The sequence below is a fragment of the Solanum pennellii genome, chromosome 6 (genome assembly GCF_001406875.1).
Source record: "Solanum pennellii chromosome 6, SPENNV200".
Taxonomy (NCBI): domain Eukaryota; kingdom Viridiplantae; phylum Streptophyta; class Magnoliopsida; order Solanales; family Solanaceae; genus Solanum; species Solanum pennellii.
Genome location: NC_028642.1, coordinates 57773631 through 57797826, shown reverse-complemented (window position 1 = coordinate 57797826; position 24196 = coordinate 57773631). Strand labels below are relative to the sequence as shown.

Below are 24196 nucleotides of genomic sequence, written 5' to 3'. Positions count from 1 at the left end.
GTCTCATGTCTCACACTGATCTTCCTCCGATCAGCCTCGATTACAATCCCAGAGCCCAGACTCGTGCTACTAGGTAGTTTTTTCAGTACTACTGTAGTACGTAGTCGTTTCACACTGAGATGACGGATTGGCTCTTTGGCCTATAAAAGAGTCCTCTCAGAGAAAGAGAAGTATCAAAAAAATCCGGAGTTCACTCTAGTAACATCTATCTTCTTTTCGAAGAAATTCAATAGAAGAAGGCCCTCAATCTTCTCCTTTCTTTTGCATATGTCATCATCTGTTATGAAATTGTTAACATTAAAATTTTCAATATGATTTTTCCATTCATTAGCTTAGCTAGCAGAAAGTAGGATTTTTTCTATAAATTTATGTGAGATCCATATCTTCCTTCTCTTTTGCATAGCTTTTGCGCAAGCATTTTGTACTACACTGGAATAGCTAGTAGGAAATATATGTATATTGGCTTTAATGCTAACACTTCTAAGGTGATTACTTTTTCTCAGTATATCATAGAAGCATAGAGCTTGTACATATTATATATGCGATGGCACTGGAGCTTGCAATTGCACCAGATATGCAAAGGAGGCATTGTTTTTTTTTTCTTTTTATTACTTCCAATCTATGATTTTAAAGCTGCATCTGTAATGTACATATGTGACACAAAAAAGTAGACAACCACTTCTATTTGTGTATTTTTCAGTTCTTATTTGAGTTCTCAAAGCTTTGTTGTATCGTTTCCATTCACCACATTACCAGGTTTCATCATCGTCTTTTACGGATTTCTGAGGAGATTGACTTTTGTATGACTTCCGGATAGGAGGCTCGATTTCAGGGTCATACTTTAAGGAGGCAAGGTAGCTCAAAGCAGTGACGATATCAACAATTGGAGGACGCATATTAGGTTGCTCCTGGACACACATTGCAGCAATTGCAAGAGCTTGGTATAAGCTCCTTATTGGATAGTGACCATCAAGTGCTGGATCTGCCATTTTGTAGAATTTCTTCCTGTCTTTGAATAATGGTCTTGCCTGCAAAAGCAAAATGCATATCAGCCAGAGAAATACAATGTTTATCCTTAACAAGTCTGTTAAACTGTATTAGTCTAATCACTCATCACAACCCTGAACTAGAAGCACCTGCACATCACTGTGACTAGAATGCCAAGGCCAAGATGTTATTCAAAGAAAAGTATGACAGTACCATCTGATTGAACCCATGGATGAAACGAAAAAGAAAAGAAAATAGCGGAAATAAAAGGTTAAATGTAGACATCTAAACTCAATTTTATTTTTGGTAAGCACTGAGTTCTGGAAGTGTGGCTGCAGTCCTTAACCAAACCATAGCTGGTTTATAGAAATAGAGGCATTTAGGACAGTGAAGACAGCACGACATCAAAATCGAAGGATACTACCCAACCAGTACATGACACTAAAAATGTACCAAAAAGGAAGGATGATTCTGGTAAATGCAAATTGACTATTCTAAGCAGAAAACTGTAATTTTCTTTTTGATGATGAAAATCTCCAAGGGCTGTGGGGCACAGTTCGAAACTTGGTGGATAAAGGCCCTATTCCTTACCCTTCTCCAATAAATACTAGGCTTTTGCTCGTGTGGAAAAGAAGAGACAGAAAACTGTATATTTAAAGGTTAAGAGCCTCTTATAACGTCCTCTTTAACCACAGACAACCTCCAATCTGATAAACAATGACTAAAGACTTTTCCAATAAACAATGATTAGAAGTAGTTTATTGACATAGATTTCTTGGATCCATTTAGATGCAGAACTGAGAATGATGGTTAAAATCAGTTGTTAGGAGGCAGGGATAAATCAGGTCTTACCACAGCATAACCACAAAAATATATCACATGGCAACTATAAGAGATCAAAGAAACATACCCAAGAAACCAGGTTTTGCTCCGTGGCAGATTTTGTATAGTCAATCGCTCTCCTGCCTGTGATTATCTCCAGAAGAACAACCCCAAAGCTGTAGATATCTGACTTGAATGTCAGTTGACCAGTCATAGCATAATCTGGTGCACAGTATCCATATGTGCCCATCACTCTGGTGGAAACATGGGTCTTGTCCCCACTAGGACCTACTTTAGCCAAGCCAAAATCAGATAACTTGGGGTGGAACCCCTCACCAAGTAAAATATTGGAGCATTTCAGATCACGGTAAATAATAGGAGGATTCATCTTATCATGTAAATATTCCAGGCCCCTTGCGGCACCTGCAGCTATCTTCATTCTAATGTTCCAATCAAGAGGTTTTTGATTTGGCCAGGGGTCTACACACATTGAAGAAGCAAAGCAAATGTATCAGGATGGAGAAGGCTAAGATTTGAAGAAAGTAACATGAAAACTAGACAATTATAACATACCAAACAAATGGTCTTCCAACGAACCAAGAGACATATACTCATAGACTAATAGTCTCTGATCTCCCTCAGCACAACAACCAATTAGTTTAACAAGATTAGCATGGTCAGCTTTACTTAGAGTCTGTACTTCAACAACAAACTCCCTAACTCCTTGACATCCATTTGGATCGAGTTGTTTGATGGCGACAATCTGCATTGGAAAAGAATATTAAAGATAAACAGATTCAGGCCACCAATTATACCTTATGTTAAACCACTCACAACTTTAAAAAAACCTGCAAAGATTGAAGGGGTATAAACTCATAAAAGGATGAGAGATATTCAAATAATCCTATTGTTTATTGAATACTTTAAGGGAGAACGATAAGTATTACGACAAGAATGGCTTCGAGCTGACCTCACCAGTATCCTCCAAATGACCTTTATATACTTTGCCAAAACCTCCTTCTCCCAAGAAGTAATCTTCCTTGAAATCTTCTGTTGCAGCTATAAGTTGATCGAATTTAAACCTCTGCGCCTTAGCACCACCTGTTTTTCCATCTGTGGGAGAAATGTTACTATAACCCCCATCTTTCTTAGACATAGATCGGTTTGCAACTTTAGCCTCTTCATTCTTCACAACTTTAAATTGACTAGCCACCGGCGTAACTACTGAACAAGATAAAACAAGAGGCACCAAAAAGATGGGAGTTAAAATAAAGGAGGCCTCATTTGAAGGAGGGAGAAAAAGAATGAAACAGCACATGGATAGTAAACGGCCATAATTCTTAAACCAGCGAGGTACTCAAATTTTGTAGTACACAAAGAAGCCAAAAAAAGATTCATACAGAGAAAGGACCAAACTTTTTTTCAAGATTCATACAGAAAAAGGACCAAATTTTTTGAAAAAATCAAACATATACAGAGAGAAGTCCAAAGAACCAAGAAATGTTGTTCTCAAATTGTTGTCAATCCACTACACTTAGACAAAACCCTGATCAGAAATCAGAATATTCATGCAAAAAAAAAATAAAAAATTAATGCCTTCCATGAACATCTCAAAAAAAAACATCAGAAGTTTCAGAATCCTGTAAACATGAAAGAAAGAAAGAAATAGGCATAGAGCCACATAAATAAATGGAAGACATTATTTGCGAACATGAAACGAGGGGTCTTAATACGTGAACTTTCACCTTGTTGATAAGGGTTCTAATCCCCTTTCCTATTTCTCCTTCTCCTACGGAGATGTCTAAAAAAAATAGCAAAAAAAAAAAACCTGAAACGAAATTCAATGCAATAAGGTAGACAAGAATGGCAATTATGTTTGGTACGATAGAAGATATTTTTTTTATGGAAAATAACCATAAAATCTTTCATCAAACCATTATCTATATGGAAAAAGATTTGAAAAATTCGTAGATGCATGCAACAATAATAATTCAAGATCCATAAAACAGGACACAAAAACAAAAATAGGTTCTGTAAAATTCAAAATATGATAAAATTTCAACAACCCCACATTGAAAATTTCCAAATGCACTAAAAAGGGAACAATCTTTCCAAATCCAAAAGAAAACCATCAAAAATTTCACCAAATCATTTGTAAATATAATAAAATACCTTGTTTAGGCTGTGGCTGTTCAACCCTTTTGTATTTATGATTACTAATTGTTTGAAATATTTTTTTCTCTGGTTTCTTCACTGATGTATCTCCATCTCCAGAACAAGGAAAACACCCCATGATTTTAATTTCTTCAACTATATATCTACTCTTACTTTCTTACTAACTATTTTTCTCTTCTTCTTTTTCTTTCTCAAATAATAATAGTTAATGATTTAAGAGTTACAAAACTCTCAGTTTTTTTTTTTGCCTTTAAAAAGAGAGAAAGAAGAGAAAAATGGAGAAAGTTAACACATAGCTTTAACCTTTTTTATATTAATTTAAAAAAGAAGCTATTCTTATTCTGGGGTTTTGTATTTGTGGTGCAAATGTGTAACATAGTTTTTTCTGGTACAGCTGATCCTCAAATTAAATGCCACGTAATAATACCTAGATTTTTTTGGTCAAATCATATTAGAAAGTCACATCAACATATCTCTTCGTCATTGCTGACTCATCAACAATTGCTGTCTCATCGGCCTAGATCCAATTTATTCGCAATGAATTCATATGAATATTTAGTATATTCAATAAAATTATAATAAAAAATTTTTTTGATATAAATATATAACTTTAAGTATATTGTGAATTAATGCTAACAATCTTCAATTAAATATTGAATTCATAAAATTTAATCTTTGTGTGGCCTCCGGTGTAATCTCTTTTAAATTTAAGAAAAAACAATGGAACTACTCAAAAATATATTGTCAAATTTTAAATATAAAGATTAAATTAACTTATTTAAACACACTCTCTTACTTTTTAAATGAAATACTAAAAGATTGTCAAATAAAATAAAAATTGTGTAGTAGCCCTACAACAAAAAGAGTAAAAAAATAGTCTAATATACAAAGCGCGTTAACAAGGTCTGAAAAAATTTTCTTCCATGACTCGAACACATAATTTACAAATCACACGAAAATAACTTTAAAGCTCACCTTCTCCAAGGCGGCTGTCATTTGAGAGCTAATAAACTAGTGGAAATCTGTCAAGTGACAAATTGTTTATTATTGTAGGGTAGGTTTTGACCAAAGATGTCATTTTCGGTAACCTTGGCTGAATATTAGGGAAAGGAACAAAATTGAAACTGAACACAACAAAGAGAGGGAAAAATCAGCATAGAATAAATAATATAAGTCCACCAGCAGAAAAAAATAATTTTAAAAAACCGATTGTCAGAATTAAAATTATTCTTCGTGTAGTAGAAAAAAAAACCAATAAAACTTGATCATTACCAAAATGTACGTGTTTTATTTGATTTTTTTTATGATTCGATTTGGTATTTTGGCTTATCACGAATACTCCTACTCAAATTTTTTTTAACAAAATGTTCTCTACCAACTGTACTTCATTTTCTATTTTGTCAGGAAAAGGACTTGTACATTACTATATTGATTTTTTAAAAAAAAACAGCCGCGGCACAGCTGTAAAATAAAAATATTGAATTCTGAGAAAGAAATAAAAAGATAAAAATGATATTCAATCAGCTACGTCTCTGGTAATTGGTATAGTCTTGTTCTGTCGATCCACCAAATCCAACCATATATTGACTATTTTAATTTTTCATGATAAGAAAAAACACAAAATGAATGAATATATAACCTACAACACACAATACATACGAACCTTTTCATTCTTAAATATAATATTAAAAAGTGGATAAAAATGTCAAGAGACAAATGTTGTGAAAATTGGTTTGTGAATTCGTAATTCATAAGTCGCATTTCTCAAACTATGCCCTTAGTTTAAACTCAAAAGAAGACGATTATGGATCACCTAAACAACATACATTAAATTAACTTTTATGGATAAGTATTATTGAGTGAGAGTTGTAAAGGTTGTAGAGCTGGTGCAGCAGGTACTATCTCGTAAGGGAGACCAGAGATCGATTTTCTTTGCCAATGGTGGAACTTGTTAGACCAAACTTGCCAAAATATGATTTATATCTTTTATTTAATTTACAAATTGTTAATGCCGATTAACTGCAAATGAACTGACAAATAAGAGTTCATGTATAGTTGCGTCTAGTTTACAAATTTCTGATAATCAACATTTTACAATTGTAATTAACACTGAAACAAAGGTGATCGTTTTTCTTTTAAAATTGTTAGCAAAGCTAGCTACTGGGCACTAGTCAAAGAATTAACGTTGAATTGTTGCAACTAAATGGAATGTCTTTTTTTTATGAAAATGACTCACAACTATAATTAAACTTTTAAATGCAAAAGTAGCTATTCATATGCAGCGCCATGCATTTTGTTTTTTTATTAGTTGTTATTTTACGTATTTATAGATTTGAAAGATATTTGTAACACTCCAGATGTCTTATGATTTATTAGTGAATCTATATAATATTATTATCTCCTTCTAGATTTTTTCCCCACCAAGATTATAAATTTAGAAGATTTGTCACCCCATAATCTTTTTTCTTATTTTAAAAGAAAAAACGGATCTGAAAATATCAAGACATAAGTCAAAAATCAATTACTATTTTCTAAAATGAAGGAGTTGGTACCTCCAACTAATTAAAAATAAAATAACATAGCTACCACTTGATAGGAATTCAAAAAATCTTACTGATACAAACCACTTGAGAGCTTTTTATAATCATGGCCAATGAGCTTTGGTCTCAGTATAGTGAATGTACTCTAATTCTATCCAGCTGTTGCAATTTGCTGGCGGTATACTTATTGTTGATATTGATAGTATCTTTGGTCCATTTTATTTGTATTTTTAAGCACCCCTAACAAAAACATTTTGAAGCTTTAATCATATGGAGTATTAACAATGACATTCTGACAAAAACAGATATCAAGATCGTTTACAACAAGAAATGATCTGGAATATGAATCAACTGGAATCTGGGAGTGACATGTTAAAATGTTCATGTAACTTTACTCTCAGATCTAAGAATCAGGTTTATCGCACCTGTTTCTTCAGCAGGTGCGGAGGTCTCACCAATGCTTTATTGCAATAAGAATAAAATGAAAAGACAAAAAAAATCACACGCCAAAAAGAGGCATATAAATGTCTACTTGTAAAGCTAGGACGACCACCAGCTTCCTCATGGAAATTAGTCCGATTAACATATCTAAGGTAAAAACATGGTGAGAGTTTTACCAGATGTGCATCATAAGATACACTCCTTGCTCAAAATGTAGTCTACTGCTTCTTCCACAGTGTCAACAACCTGCAACAAATGAAGATCATGTTTGGGCAATGTGTCCTTAGTGAACATCGTTATACTTGCTTAATGGCGGTCCATAAATGGACCATACTGAAATATGTGAGTGGATACCATGCATCCACTTATTAGCTATACAAATTAATTTTTCAGATCGAGTGGGTGATTGCAGACGGAATTAAAGAGAAAGCAGTTATGCATTACTGTATAAAGAAAAAAGTAGATGCAGTCATAGGTCAAAGATGTCATCTACTCACCAGATCTGCTGGAAAATCGTCATGATTTTCTTTCCCCTTGAAGACACCAGTTCTTGTCAAAATAGAGAACCAAGGACTTCCAGCCTAAAAGGTAAGATTCAGAATTATATGCAGTTCATGAAATAGCTGAGTAGCAGCTTAAATAAATCAGAGAACAAACCTGTCGAGCTCCTTTAATATCAACTGAGGGATTATCACCAATCATATATAAGGTTTTAAAAAGCTGCTTTCTACCATCAACCTGATGGTTAGAGTGACATGATTGTAGAACATGCATCAGAACTGTCTCTGCATTTTTAAATACAGAAGGATTTGGTTTCCCATATGACGTATACTTCAGAGCAGCAGGATGGATACTGCAACAAAAACTAGTCTCAGAAGTGCATTACTACAAGGTGCAGTTTCTTTTACATCATCTCTATACCCATCATAGAATGGATACTGCAACAAAAACTAGTCTCAGAAGTGCATTACTGCAATTATCAGATATTATATCAAGTCTCAAGATATTTGAAAATGAGTCTCACGCATTGAAGACGGATTCTACTGCAATTCTGAAAGCACCCATGCCAAGTCTTTCGGATGGAAACAAGGCCTAGAGTGAAAGTTAGATAGCAAAGGTCACATTCTGTATGAATATGTCAAGGAAAGCAAGGACAATCAGATCTATTTAGCATTGGAAAACCTGATAGGCAAGGTCATCATTTGCAAAAAAGAGTGGTGGCTGATGTGCAATCTCTTTTCCTGGCAGCCCTCCAGTCCTTAGAATGTCACAGAGAACCTAAAATTGAATACTCTAGTTAAAATTGAAAAACTACAATAGGTGGAGGGGAAGCAAATTTGAGCACATTAATTTTATGTAGTAAGACATGGAGATGCATGCAAATGCACAAAAAAATCAAGAAACAAAAGGAACAGACAAGATTTCTTGGAGTTGGATGAATCTGATAGGGACTCCACAATAAGACTTCACAAATCAAAGGGAAACATAGATTATGAAATACAAAATACATGGAAAAAAATTTATTGGCCAAATATTGAAGGATATATCTGATTGACAGGTAGAATCTGCAAATCACTAATTATAAGGAAGAATACCTGGATGTCCCTGCTCCAATCAACAGAATCACTAACAACAAAGACCGCCGCCACTCTCTGCGAGCATGGATCATTGCTTAAAGCTATATGCTTAGACTTGCTACTCTGATTACCATCCAGCTTGTCTGTCCATTTTTTGTATTGTGCCAATGGGTCAATGTTGTCAAAATAAGATGCATACTCATCTATGGAGAGAACATTTCTGAAATTTAAAGCATAGTAGTATATCACTGTTGAAATTGTTAAGCATTTGAGGATTGCACTCTCAACCTACATCTATAAAGTGCAAAGCCAGGGAGCTTACTTAAAACCATATTCAGACATCACTTCAGCGGGTTCTCCTTTTCCAACAGCAACAATAAGCTCATTCTCAAATCTGTTAACATGGATTTAACTTATTAAAAACAACCAAAGCAAATTTTGATCTTTCAAACTTGAGATTTCTTATCAACATAAACAGGTTTAGTTCTAGAAGATAAAGCCTTGTAACCTTATGGTATCATCCTGAAATCTATATTTGTAATATATAGGTTGAATCCCACGCTTACACTTTAGGCTCTTAACTTTGGTTGTTGTGCCTGTATCTAATACTTCTCAATTCCCATACACGATGTACCAACAAACACTCAAGTAGCCAAACAATAGCTTCTAGCTTTAGCAAGTCATTAAAATTAATACATAAAATCACATAATAAATGAGATAAGTAATTTCTGGTTAAGGCATTATTTCTTCATTCAAATTGAATATCCATACTAAAACATTTCTGGACATCCAACTTGGGACAGGAGATAATTTTACGTGCACTTCCTAATTCAGCTCTATAAGAAGAATTAAATGGATAACCATTTGCTAAGCTTTTTCTTTTATTCAAACAAGACAGCCATTATTTAAACTGTTGATATGTTGATTATTCATAAGTGATCAATTTATTAAAGACCTGCTGGTACTTCTATCAACTAAGCTATGTCCTACTTTCAAATATGTGGAGTTGGCATACTGGTAATCAAGCCACAAGCCTTTTAGATGCTTCATAAGTTTATTGCTATTAATTTCAGTTCAGAAGAAAGCACATCCTTTTGCATAATATTTTGTATAAGAAAACCTGCACATAAGAAATAGCTATCTTTGTTTTTTCTCTACTAACTGTTCTTTATTATATTTGAATGCAGAAGATGGGGAATGAAATCTAACAAACAAAAGATTACCTTCTCATCAACTGTTTGAACGGTGAATGCCCTTGTATAACCTGCAGATCCATTCAAGCAAACAAAATGCATGAGAGACTTTAAGCATGGAGCAAGTAGCACATCATAGGACTACCAACTCATGAAAAGATCCAATTGTTGAAGAAAAAGAGCAGATTATAATCAAGACAATACTAGTTTTCGATAATCAGAAAGAACTTCATCACTATGTCTCTCAGAAATTGTATACCTGTGAAGGTAGAATATTAACATCCAACAAACTTCCCAACTCCTTTGCTCTTTTAGATTCAGGAACACCACCTCCTATTGAATATAAAAAACCGCATTAAGCCCCTTACGTCTGAGAAAGTAATAGGCTATCAAAATGCATGCCTACTACTCCAAAATTCAGAACAGTAGGTTATAATAACGTTGCCTCAATAAGTCATAGAAGGAAAAATGAATCATTTAGATAGGAGAACGAGTCTATGATGAATGAATATTTACTGTGATTCTACTAAGCGAAAGATGCCACTCCACCTTTTTGGCATTATTTTTCACCCAATCTCTATCATTAGATCCAATAAAAGAGCTCCATCAATAAACCTAATTCTTTTTTAAAAAATAAGTTTATCGATAGACCTACTTCATGTTCACCTGATGCATAAAACACATGAAAAAAGTGCATGTCTCTTTTATTTCACTCAATTTTGCTAGGTATAAGAAGTGGAAACCAGAGAAAAAATGAATGCAAATGTGAAACCAGCATGGAAGCTAATCGACTTTGGAATGTCCTAATCAAGAGATATTTCTGTAGCAAATCCAGCACTCATCTCCCTATGAAATTAGGAACCAAATACACCGATGACATTGGGTTTTATATATTCATAGAACTGCCAAAATATATTCATTGGGGAGAGAACTAACATCCTATGAGTCATCAATGGTTTAAGGGATATTGGTATCAACAACTTCAACCACCTAAAAATCTCTTCTACAATACTAACTTTTCTCATTTCAACAAGGATTATCATTATCCACAAACTATTTTTACGTGTGAGAGTTTGGAAAAAGTAGGTCAGTGAAACCCAAATCAACGTTACAGGAAACTACAAGTTAATATACCCCAGTTCATTGAGATAGATATCTTCTAAAGCCATGGTCCATACTATTCCAGAAATTGATACGTAGAACATAAATAATTACATTTACGGCACTGTTACATTAAGTAGCTAAAGAATGAAGGCACGAAAACCAGTTGCAATGCTACAAATGGATGTTGAACAAGAACAGGTTACATCAACCACTTACCATTGGTCAAGAATACATAGGGGACCTTCAGAGTGCCTGCACAATGTAAAAGCTACTGAAGTTAACCTACCTGATCTAGGCTGCCAACAAAAAGTGCCTATATATAGCTTCAAGCCCATAAGAGTATGAATCAGTAGTATTTAGATGGTAATGCTACAACATGCTCGAGGAGAGGACAACTTGAAATCACAAGATCGATAACATTGTCTAAATATTGTTAAATCATGTGATTATAGATATTTTTCAGGGAAAAATCACTCCAGTACATATCAGTTTCCCCCTTTTGATGGAAATTTTCTACAGTTCTTGATAACTGAACATTGAAAAATGACTTTGCTAATAAATATAGTTTCTTCAAGCATTTTCTATCATGCCAAATACATCAACAATTAAGAAAAGATATCAAGCTGGTAATAAATGGAAAAGAGAAATGAATGTGTGGCTAGAGCTTATTCTGGAATATCATTCTCATATCCTCTTGCATGAACCCCGACGCCTTATAAGAACATGAATATTTACTAAACTCTCGCTAAAAAAAAATTGAACATAAATCCATCATACTTGTTTATTTTACCACATCCAGTACACATTTTACATTATACATATCAACAGATTGTTATCTCGGCATTTTCATAATAAGTAGGCACCTACAATTCCTAAGTTGTAGCTAATAATATTCTTAATTTCATTTGCACTCTTGTGACAAAACATTATATAATCACAAAAATTTATAAGAAAGATAATCTAGATGTGATAGTGGAAACGACACCGTACCGGAATCATCATAGAAGCGTTTGAGAGCTCGAGGAGAGCCGCCGATAGGGTTGCTCCCACGGAGCAAAACGCCGTCAATGTCGAACGCGACGCCGAATGAAGCTCTGCATCAAGAGATTATGGATTTTCATAAAACTATAGCAAAAACACACAAGAGATAGAGATAAATTAAGTACGGATTGGAAGAGGAGTGAAGTTGACGATAGAAGAAAGGCGAAGATAGTGAAGGAGTAGCTGTGCTTCGGATCTGCGAAGAAGAGAGCTTTCTTCTTAAAATCTGAAGAATTTTCATCTTCTCTTTTTGATTGTGTTATGTTATCCCCTTTGTCCTGAATCTTTTCAACAATAAAACCCGATTGGTTTATTGGACTGTATTTCACTTTCTCAAACTTTAGTGGTTTCGGCAAAAATATATAATTTTAAAAAAATAATTTTTTATCAAAAATTATAAAAAAAAAAAGTGTTTTGCAATGCGTAGTGATTGGACCTTATATTAAGCCATGAAATTATTATTTTTTTACTTTAACAAATACCTATCAACTACAAATTATCAATTTATTAGAGAAATTCATTTTTTTTGTAAGAGTAAAAAGTAGTACAAACTTGTACTAAAGGAGATTTAATTTTTATATTTTATCATGTATTTTTTATTTTTTGATTTAGTAATACATTTATATCGTAAATAAAAAAAATTAGCACCGAGTGTCATATGAAAATCCATTGTTTCAAAATGATTATGTTGCCGAACTTCAAAACATTATAGCAAAGTCTCTAAATTTGATCAATCACAAAGATAAAAGGGTGTGTTTTATATCATAGAACTTGTTTTACCAATTTTCGTTAAGAAATTATTATTAACACTGAAAAACTTGATATATTACAGTTAAAGCAGGATAAACAATCAAATTCACAAGAGCATATTGAAAATTCAAGTTACTTAATTGCTAACTCCCCTCACTTCAATTATCAGTTCATATAATGATTGTAGTGAACTTTAACAATACTCCAATTAACTGAAGCAAAAGAGGAGAAACAGAAAACAGTAAACAGGCTTAGCATTACACATAGAAATTGGAAACGAAACAAATCGAATCTTCATAGCCTTGAGATGAAATCGAAACGAATAATCCAAGCGAAGACACCTCCACCTCCAATCTTAACTCGGATTAAAATCACATCACAGGGCATATATAAAACCACTTCTGATCCGACAGATTAAAACAAGTATTTTCAAGGGAAGCGTGCTGATGAAGCCAGTGAAGAAAACAGGGGAAGATAAAATTCCCACATCCAAATGAGAATTGATCAGCGCATCTCTGTGATTTCACCCATCAGAATCGTACCCACTAGGGGTTGCTGTTGATGGTGTCGAGGACCCGGACCGTCCCCTTTCTGATCGACTCCTCCTGGAAGCCAATCCAACAGCTGATATCACCATAGATTTCAAAATATTCTTTTTGATTTGTCCCCTTCTTGGAGGAAACCAAAGGTTCTGGTTTGACTTGATAGCTGATTTTTCCATAGACATGTTTTTTTGTTGGTTTTGATCAATTCTCAAGAAAAATAAAGAGGATTTTGTGTTTGAACAGGATAAAGTAAAACTGAGCTTTTTGAAATTGAAGAGGCTGATGATTTATGAAAGGGAGAGCAAGGACACCTTTATAACAGTTCAAAAAAGGACCAAATTGCAAAATTCCAGTTACTTGGCTCACAAGGCTCATGTGGAGTGGATATTCAAGAAATTCACATCTGGCGTTTTGGAGTGCTTACGTGGACTCTGAAATGGTCCACTCCAACTAATGTACAAAAGTTGACACCTCTAGTTTTTCACTTTTCTCATTTCAATTTATTTGATATTGTTTCACTCAAAACTTTCACTAACGTACAACAACAAAATCATTTCATTAAATGAAAGTGAATTTCAAAATTAAATTATTTTTAATTATGAAAAAAGTCATTTCTTAGGAGATGGACCAAAAAATTATGTCTAAGAAACAGAGAGGGTATGGTATCAATTTTGAAAAGGTTCATTAGGTTGGAAAAAAGAAGAAGAAGAAAGGTTCATAGATATGAAAACATTCATTATCGAACTGAGAAAATAAATTGAAAAGGTTCATATAGTTGAAAGGTTCACATTTGAAATCCATATGTTAAATTGGTGACAAAACAGCAGTTCATAGAGTTGAAAAATCATATTGATAAATTGAGTTTGAAAAGGTTCAAAAGGTTTAAATGGTTCATTGAATTGGAAGGTTCAAAATTTGAAATGGTTCCTTTAACAAGTCAATAAAGAGCTTGTAACGCTGCCTTACACCTTTCACGTTATAGAAAGCTTTCTATGTTAAGATTCACATTAGGCTTTCTTGTATGAATAAATTCATTTTTATGAGCTTATATTTGCGATTAATTAGGTTTTATGTCTATTTTTAATATAATATAAAATAAGGTCCTGAATTTGCTATGTTAAATTTTACTGTTATATTATTTACGCTCCAGTTATTCAATTTTGAATGTATGGAAGAATGTTAATTTCCATATTCGTTGAGAGGATGAGTTCTTACATGTTCTTGGTTGATAATCTATTAGCTTTTATGATTAAATTAGTTTTAAGTCCATTTCTTAAAATTGAAGTGCATATAAACGTAACTAAAACCCAATTTAATGGCTAATAGTCTTTTTGGTTCAATCATCGTCTATTATTATTGTTTCACATTATTAACAAAAAAGCAATTTAGATTCAATTTAATATTTTTATTGTCTCAATTTAAGTGACATCCTTTCTATTTTAGTCCATTCCATTGTTCTCATTTTCTTATTAGATTCTACTTAGCAAATTATATATAATCTAAATGATGGGTTATAATCCAATCTGTCATACTTTTACTAAATCTTTTTTTTATGAGTTATTTTCTTATATATAATTAATAACCATTAACTATTTTTCTTCTTTATTATAATTTATCAAAAATATATATATAATTATTTTCTACTATGAATCAATTCTTAACACTTTATTTGGATCATTGTTTCATAATATATTATATTACATTGTACTCTATTATATTGTATTGTATGGTAGATACAATGTTTGGTTAGACTATATCGTTTGTTGTTGTTTAATAACATTCTGTTTTATAATTTATAAATTTACTAAAATATCTTTAATTGTTCTAGCGCAGGAGGTTTACTAGATTTAAATAATTAAGGTAAAGGGCAAAATAGTATTTTAAAATAGGATAACTTTCACATATAGCACATACAAAATTCAAATTTGTATGCTACAGCAAAATTTGCATAATTGCGCTTCATAGCAAACATATATATGTATAATTCGCTACAGATATACAACTGAAAGTTATGTCTATTTCAATATACATATATACAAAGAAGCAATTGTAGAATTTGTTGATCCTCTTCATATTTGTATAATTTCGCTGGCAGGCCATTTGTATAAATTCTTGTTAGCCTCTCATTTGTATAAATCGTTGTTAGTTTCTCAATTTAATTGTATGTGTTTGTATATCTGTATAAAATTTGAATTTATATACAATTGAATCGAATTGTATAAAACGAGAAAGAGAGAAATTGTATACAATTTGAATTTGAATAAAACGAGAAAGACAGAAAGACAAAGAGACTTGGGCAAGGAAATATTTGCATTGTATAATTATAAGTGTATACGGAGATATATGTATTTGCATGTATATATACAATTTTCTCTCGCTTTATACAAATGGAAACACAATTTATATAATTCCATTGTATAAAGTGAGATAGGCGAGTGAGAGACGGAGAGTGGCGAGCGAGAGAGGGAGAGTGGCAAGCGAGAATATGAGGGAGAGAGGCGACTGACAAACAGTTTGCTATGGAACACAAATAAATCAAACGATAGCTATTATGTTTATTTTACATTATTAGTTTGTCATTCTATACAATTATCTCATTAAAATATTATTTAAATATATAATTGGAAAAAAAAATTAAGTAACAATGGGAACACACCAAATCAATCGTCCCATAAAATAGGACTTTCATTAAAACGTAACAATAAAATTTAATAATATAATATAATATATTTTAAATAATAATCAAAATAAACATTATATGTATAATAACAATATAATGCTTTAGTTACATATTTCCCTTGTGCTAACTAAAACAAATCAAAGAACCCATTGTGTTACTATTATTAATTTGTCTAAATTAGTTGACAAAGACTGTTGTGTAGTTATTCTTGAGGATTCGATTTGTTGCCCTGGCAGATGGACTGTCCCCACCAAAGGTTTTATAATACAAAAGTGACTAAAGTAAGTCCAAGGAAGTTTCTTTACTAAAATTACTCGCATAACAACAGCATAAGGAAGCCAACGACTCACATTTTGTCAACTCAATTCACACTGATAAAGATTAAAATAATTACTTTTTAGCTTTTACTCATGTTTGGGTGGGATGGGGTGAGGGCCCAGAAGATAGTGTCACTTAAGCAGAAAAGAGGTAGAAAATTATATATAAAATAAATTTATGAGTAATAAAATCATAGTATAATATAAATATGTTTTTAAAATTTCGCACATAATTCAGAAATACTTATGCATTTTTCCTATTTTTAATAATACCGTCCCTAAGAGTTCATTGTAAAGAAAAACCAACTACTCGTAGTTAGTGTACTAAAATAATTTGGAACAATTTAATAAACATAACAAAAAATTAATAGTCGTATATATATAAGCTAATGAACGTAAGAGAAAAACATGTTATTTCTTGGTAGCGGAAACAGACAAGTGAAGTGGTACAACAATTATGATGTATAGTATACTCTTGCACAGCAAACAAAAATAAACTAAAAGTAGCTAAAATTACCAAGATACGTAAGTAAGAGACTATAAACTTGTGTTGTGTAGGTGGAAATGGACAAAAAAACAGATTGAATTTTAAGAAAATGATAAGAATCAATATTTGTTAAGCTTAGCCACTTCATCTTCATATGAGGCAATTTCCAATTTTCTTCCCCAAATCACCCATCAACATGACAACTGATTTCAACAGTTTCTTAAAAATGGCAGCTTTAACTTCACCTCGTCTTGGCGGGACACTTATTTTCCGTCCGTTCGTCGCCGGAATTCCCATTTCTGACGATTTTTTATGAATTCTGAAAGAGGGCAAAAAAGCAGAGGTTGGAGCAGGGGAATTTTGAACAAAGGCTTTTGTGAGGATTGAAGAAAGATAGAGGAGAGGAGAGGATTTTATAGAAAAGTTTTTTGAGTTGCAATTACTTTGCCACCAAATCTGTCTTTTTGTTATTTATGTTTGCCACCTTCATCATTCAACTTTTGGCATCATTTACTTACATTTTTTATTATGTGCCGTTTGGAGTATCTTATTTTTCTTATTTGCAAATAAGTAGTATTTACATTTTTTTCTATTTAAACGTTACAAAAATAATGCATTGTCAATTTGTTTTTGATTTATGTAATATATCCTTAATTAAATATGATGGAGGGACCCAAAAATAGTATTAATTAACTTCTTTTTTTTTATTTTACTCTTACAATTAATTCTTTTTGAAAACATTTGCGTACGTGGGTAAAATTTCAAAAAGATTTTTAAGGGGTGAATTAATAAAATTATCTTTCTATTTATGATTTTTAATGGGAAAAAAGATAAATATATCCCCGAACTATCGTAAATGGTATGTAGATATATCCTCCGTCATACTTTAGAGGCACCAATTTAGAGACATTGGTGCCTCTGTCGTCCAAAAAATAAAGCATATATACCCTTTATACTAACAGACATACACGAGTCATAATCTTATCCACCGATCCGACATCAAATCGATGGATAAAATTGTGTCACATGTATGTCCCTATTTAATCTTCCGTGAGAGTTAATGACATATATACTCTATTTTTGAATGATAGAAACACTAAAGTATCAAAAATATAACAAAAAATATCTCCATACAATTTGTGCTAGTTCAGAATTATATCTTTTTCCTTTTAAAAAAACCTAAATAAGTCAATCCTCGTGCATTATAAAGATAAATAAACCACACAAAAGGAAAGGGAATAAAAGAGGGTCCTATGTAGAACCCTTTGTATCTGGAATCTCCCTTATAATAAAAATAAGGGAAAATTTTATATAATAGCAAATCATTAATTTAAATTAAATGCTATAAATATATTTTAATTTAATCGTATCCTATAGTAAATTATAGCTATTTTTTGCCACTCTCTTTGGTGGAATCTCGCTCTCCACTCTCGTTTGGTGGCCTCTCACTCGCCTCTCTCGCTTTTTATACAAACACAAATGTATAAAATGTGTTCGTGTTTGTATAAAGCGAGAGAAAATTGTATAAATACATATATTTTCATTCCCCTCTCTCCTCTCTCCCAGGTCTCGCTCGCAACTCTCCCTGATCTCGCTCGCCACCCTCGCGTCCCTCACTTATACAAACAGAAACGAAATGAATAAATTGCGTTTCTATTTGTATAAAGCGAGAGAAAATTGTATATACACATCCAAATACATATATTTTCGTCTTATACATTTATAATTATACAATAAAAATACTCCACTGCCCGCCCAGTTTCTTTTGCCTTTCTCTCTTTCTCGTTTTATACAAATTCAAATTGTATATAAATTCTCTCTTTCTCGTTTTACACAATTTAATTCAATTGTATATTTTCTTAAGTCTCTTTCGTCTTTCTCTCTTTCTCATTTTATACAAATTCAAAATTGTATATAATCGTCCTATACACTTATAATTATAAAATACAAATATTTCTCCGCCCAAGTCTCTTTTGCCTTACTCACTTCCTTGTTTTATGCAAATTCAAATAATTTTATATAATTTCTATCTTTCTCGTTTTATACAATTCGCTTCAACTGTATATGTATAGCGAATTATACATATATATATTTGCTATTGGACGCAATTATGCAAATATTATAGCATATAAATATGAACTTTTTGTTTAACATATGTGAAAGTTGCCCAAAAAATAATAATTACTCTGTTCATTCTACATCAAATGGATACTTTTTATCTTACACATTGATTAAGTCATTAATAGATCAGTTATTTTATTATTTTATCGTTTGTTTATATTAACTAGCTTTTTAAAAAAAAGAAAATTATTGGACATCAAAAATTTATGCAAATTTTCAAAAAGCATATTAATCGGAGGAGTAAAATAAAAAAATTCTAGCTAAATTTAATAAGTGATCGAATAATATATTTTAAATAAAATATCATTTAATATGAGATGAAACAAATATTATTTAATAAATAATAAAGATTGCACAATACGAAGTGAATAAGGGGAGTAAATACGATAAAGTCAACGCAGAAATTAATTGTGGCATATTGTCCTTTTCGAACTTCCGAAGCTCACTCACCGAACCTGGGAGGCTAGGACAATGCCCACAAATAGTCAACGTTGAATAAACTTTTATTATACAAAAGTCAAGTCTCATACAAAACAAAATACTATGTTTAAGCTCTTACGCGTCGATTATTACCACTTATATACTTTTGGATGGTATATATGTCTAACTACAGAGGCAAATCGAGAATTTAATTTATTACGGGTGTACTTCTAAAGTAAAAATAATAGATTATAGTACGTGAGTATCTAATTAAGTGTATCATTTAATGTTCTTGTAGGGTTATTGCATGCACGGTATACAACAATAGATTATATCATGTTAATTTTAAAATGCATGTATACATAAGATATACTTCTTCTTTATGAGGTTAATATTGGTGAAAATGACAATCTTGACGCTAATGGATAGTGACTTTGATAGAGAGAGTTGAAACTGCAAAATCACAAATTCACGTAGCCTGTCTACATTGTAAACCAGCTGTACTTGGATTCGACACGCTAAATGTTATAGTGGGGTGAATAACGCTACATGTAAGTGCATGGAAGTTTTGGGTGACTCAAAATAATTTACTACTCTCTTTTCTGTCTTCCTATTCTTTCTAATTCTAAACATCAAATTTTTATAGAATTTGCTATGGCCCATCTACAACAATACTCCCTCCATTCGGAATTGTTTGTCATGTTGCACTTTTCAAAAGTCAATTTGACTAATTTTCAAAGTTAAATTAGATCACATTAATTTGATATTTTAAACAAAAAAAATTAGATATTCTAAAACTATATGAAAGTATTATAAATTGCAATTTTTTGCATATTAATATGATGAAAAAATACATCTTAAAATGATACTCAAAGTTTATATAGTTTAACTCTAAAAATAAAAACCATGACAAATAATACCGGACGGAGAGAGTAATAATAGTATTGGTCCTTCAAATTTTCCAAACTATTGTAGGAAAGGAAGAAATTACAAAAAGGAAAAGTAAAGGGGGGAAATTGACGTCTTATTGCAAGTTGCAAGTCGTCAATTAGTACACGTCTTTTTTTTTTTAAAATTTATTTATAAGATGTTGAAACTTGAAACATTACCTTAGACCAAGTTAATTAAGGACCATTTGTATGAACCCTTAAAAGATGTACTTGTATATATAGAGAAGATAGATAAATATGCATCAAGCTAAGATTAATGTATACATCCATCAGTTAATCGATAGTATCGTTATTCATTTTTACACTGATAAGAAATGTCACGAGGCTTAATTAAGTTGATTTCAATTAACCTTAGACTCGAAAAGAGGTTAATTTTTGATAAGAAATGTCACGAGGCTTAATTAAGTTGATCTCAATTAACCTAAGACTAGAAAAGAGGTTAATTTTTAAATTAATCAACTGTAATGCATCATATGTATATATCAAGCACAAAATTATATAAGCTAATACAATTGATCACAACCCGATAATTTTTTTTAAAAAAAGGATCATAACGGAGATATTCCACGTAACTCATGTTTTCCAAACATTCTTTTCTATTAAGGGATTAAGTTGAAGGAAAAAGAAAGTTTAATACTTTTTTTTTATAGATATATATTTTTATTTATCTGGTTTAAAAATCAAGAGATGATTTATCTCTTTTGTTTCTGGTTTACCTTTATTATTAGTGAATAGTGATAATAATTTCTAAAAATATTAAATTAACATACTCAAAAAATATGTCAAAGTTCGAATACAGTAAACGTAAAGATGGACGAGTATCATCATTCTTTTTGGTGTAACTTAGTATAATATTATAGTGGGAGTTGACTAAATTAAGTGTGGAAATTAAAGGTCATTTTTGCACCGAGTAATTAATTGATTCATATCAAAGTCTCGATCAGTTAATTTCCCTAAAGTACCGGCCAATACTAATTTTAATCCAGAATCCTGGAAATTCAAATAGATTTTAACTATATATGAGCTATTTATAGATACAAGGATAGACTTGTTAATTAAATTCATTAGGAAAAGACTTGAATATTTATCCTTTTAAATAGTAACGGTGACCACTAATGAATCTGTCCAACATCCAGTTACAATCATGACCACTTTGCAATAAAATATTAGACACAAACAATGGAATACATAGGACAAAATGATCAACAGAAAAAATAAATTTATATTTGTTGAGAAGTTTGTTAATTGAATATAAATGCATATGGTTTAATTCTCAAAGTTTTTGTTTTGTCAACCACTATAAAACAGGGTAGATCCATAGTATCATATAATGGGAAAGCTTGCGATTATTTATTAAGTTGTATACGTTTTCTCTTTCATGTGATAAAAAGTTCAATAAAGAAGTTAACTATTAGTACTCTCTCCATTTCATATTAATTATTAAAGGGTAAATGACAGAAATTTACCTTTAAGTTCTCTTATTATCATTGTCCTCTATTACTTTTATAAATTCTAAAAATCTCTAATTTTTACGCATTAGATTAATGTATCAGTGTATCAAATTAATATAACTCGCGCATCACATTAATGTATCTCGTGCATCAGATGAATGTATCTCGCGCATCAAATTATTCTATCATGCATAAAATGTAATGTATCTTACTTAACGATTAATGTATCTCGCGCATCAGATTAATGTATTAGCGCTTATGTTATTGTATTAGTTTAAGGAATTTTTGTAATTATAAACTTATAAGAGACAAATGGTAATTTCACTTTAAAAGTATGTGATTATTGTCCTTTGCCCATTAATTAAATTGTTGAGGTATTTCATACTATTTAGGAAAAAAAAAGATTAAAACATAAATTAAGTGTATTATAAAGTATTGTCAAATTTATAATTAAAATAACTAAATATTAATTAATAACTAATTTCAATACTAACTAATAAAGGGTAAAATTGAAAGAACATTTTAAATAGGGAAAATTGTATATAATAGCAAACTAATAACCTAAATTAAATGGAATAGCTAGGGTTTGATTTAATTGTGCTCCATAGCAAACATTAGCTAAAATTTGCCAGCGTCTCTCTCCCAAAAATCTCGCTCGCCACTCTCCATTCTCGCTCGCCTCTCTCGCTTTATACACAGAAGTGTATAATTCTGTTTCTGTTTTGTATAAAGCGAGAGAAAATTGTATATACACATGCAAAAATGTATATCTTCGTGTTATACACTTAATTATACAATTTACAAACATTTTACTTCAAATATTGCAGAGAAAAAGGCCAACGAATTATACAATTGCGAATTATACAATTTCAGTGAAATACAATTTTCTCTAACTTTATACGACAGAAGTGTATATATTGTGTTTCTGTTTTTGTATAAAGCGAAAGAAAAACATATATCTTCTTGCTACACACTTAATATTGCAGCGAAATAGGCAGTGAATTATACAATTGTGCATTATACAATTGCAGTGAAAATAGGATAGCGAATTATACAACTGCAGCGAAATAGGCCAGCAAATTATACAATTTAGGCCAGCGAATTATACACTTGTATATGTATAGCGAATTATACAGTTTTTATGTTTGCTATGGAGCGCAATTATGCAAAGTTTGCTATAGCATACAAATATAAATTTTTTGTTTGCTATATGTGAAAGTTGCCCATTTAAATATAATCTAAAAATTACACAATTAAGTTAGTTTGAAAATTAAAAATATATCAACTATTCAATTAATATGAAACAGAGGAAGTAATAATTTTTAAATTAACTTCTTATTATTGTGTGCTGAAGTGGACATAGTAACTCTCAAAGCTTGTGAATAATTCCATATTCATGGAAGAATTGGGAAATGCTAAACGGTTAAAAAAGTTTCTCCCAATTTGATCCGAAAATTTAAAAGAAAATATTTTAAAATTAGCTGATTTTTTATTTTTAATTAAAAAGTATTAAAGTTAAAAAAATAAAAATATTTTAAAAAAATAAAATATCATAAATGAAATATCATTTTAATCAAATTCTAACTAAATTTTCTTGCTATTCTTTTTCCCTTTAGCTTAATTCATGCCCATGTAAAATACAAAGTATAATTTATTAAATTAACTATATTTATTAAATGCTTTTTTAAAAAAAATTCAGTACTATTAAAAAGATCATAACACTTATTTTGAGACAATTATTATTTTCCGAATAAACACTTATATTTTTAATACGAATAGAGTAAGTCACGATGTCAAATTATTCATGATGATCTATAATCTTTCTTTAAATATTTAAGGTAAAATATTTGGTAGACTAATTGGTGCGTTAGTTCAAGTCAAATTAAAGGCGCAGCAACATATATTGATCATCTAGAGTCCTGGTTGCATCAGGGCCAGAAAAATGCTACGAGCATTAGAATGGGCGGATTTATGGTATCGCAAGTTTATCTGAATTTATTTTGTTAAAAATTACAATATATATGTGCACCAATTTACTTATGAACAAGCTATATATTATATATAGAAGGAGAAGCGCATAAGTTGTGATTTGTACTAACAATAATAATATTGATTAAGCAAGTATGACCCATCATTATTCATATTGTTCAATTTAAACCCCAAAATAAATAAGACTAACATAAAAGGATACACGTAGACGTTATCCCAATCTTTGATGATATTAATATATCATCTTGTTATATATAACCTAACATTAACTAGCAAACAGAAGTGTTTGAATTTGGTGAACATGTGGAGGCAGAGTTTTTGTTGGCATTTCTGCTTCTTCTGTTCTTGATTTTAACAAGAATTTCCCCAATTTTTGTTGACATTAACCATATAGTCTTTCCCAAACTCTCAAATATTTGAGCCTTAATTTGTCCCCTTCTTGTAGGAAACCTTGTTATATGTCCCTTTGGGTTAATTAGAGGAGTAATCGCCATTAATTGAAATTAAATGTGATTTCCAACTAAATAGAGAATATATAGAAGGAAAATATATATATAATAAATAAATGAGAATATGAAAGCCAACAAAGAAAGAAAGTGAGTTTA

The 24196-nt window shown here is 31.2% G+C and overlaps 2 protein-coding genes across 3 annotated transcripts; both read right to left on the bottom strand.

Annotated features, from left to right (window-relative positions):
* Positions 1–439: 439 nt before the first annotated feature.
* On the bottom strand, positions 440–4356 carry LOC107023740 (probable serine/threonine-protein kinase PBL7). 2 transcript variants are annotated; one of them, XM_015224526.2, is made up of 5 exons: positions 3982–4356; positions 2780–3033; positions 2383–2572; positions 1898–2289; positions 440–1028 (listed from the first exon to the last, which is right to left on the bottom strand). In XM_015224526.2, the coding sequence occupies exons 1-5, from the start codon at positions 4100–4102 to the stop codon at positions 750–752; spliced, it is 1236 nt and encodes a 411-aa protein (XP_015080012.1). In that variant the 5' UTR covers positions 4103–4356; the 3' UTR covers positions 440–749. The 2 variants fall into 2 exon arrangements, with proteins under 2 accessions (XP_015080012.1, XP_027773588.1); XM_027917787.1 differs by having other exon boundaries at positions 2780–3030.
* Positions 4357–6543: 2187 nt separating this feature from the next.
* LOC107023741 (uncharacterized protein YKR070W) lies at positions 6544–12218 on the bottom strand. The gene is made up of 13 exons (XM_015224528.2): positions 12007–12218; positions 11831–11934; positions 11057–11092; positions 9996–10069; positions 9767–9807; positions 8865–8936; positions 8561–8762; positions 8148–8243; positions 7990–8057; positions 7623–7818; positions 7463–7546; positions 7142–7211; positions 6544–6764 (listed from the first exon to the last, which is right to left on the bottom strand). The coding sequence occupies exons 1-12, from the start codon at positions 12120–12122 to the stop codon at positions 7152–7154; spliced, it is 1149 nt and encodes a 382-aa protein (XP_015080014.1). The 5' UTR covers positions 12123–12218; the 3' UTR covers positions 6544–6764; positions 7142–7151.
* Between the last annotated feature and the right edge of the window lie 11978 nt (positions 12219–24196).

Bases quoted from the DNA above. Each gene is read 5' to 3' on its own strand.
- LOC107023740 (XM_015224526.2), bottom strand. From the start codon at position 4,102: ATGGGGTGTTTTCCTTGTTCTGGAGATGGAGATACATCAGTGAAGAAA. The intron at 2,573-2,779 runs GTCAGCTCGAAG...TTTCCAATGCAG, and splicing joins ATTTGGAGGATACTGGTGAG to ATTGTCGCCATCAAACAACT. The intron at 2,290-2,382 runs GTATGTTATAAT...CAATGTGTGTAG, and splicing joins GTTGGAAGACCATTTGTTTG to ACCCCTGGCCAAATCAAAAA.
- LOC107023741 (XM_015224528.2), bottom strand. From the start codon at position 12,122: ATGAAAATTCTTCAGATTTTAAGAAGAAAGCTCTCTTCTTCGCAGATC. The intron at 9,808-9,995 runs GTATACAATTTC...ATGGATCTGCAG, and splicing joins TTAATATTCTACCTTCACAG to GTTATACAAGGGCATTCACC. The intron at 8,058-8,147 runs GTTTTCCAATGC...CTTTCACTCTAG, and splicing joins ATGATGACCTTGCCTATCAG to GCCTTGTTTCCATCCGAAAG.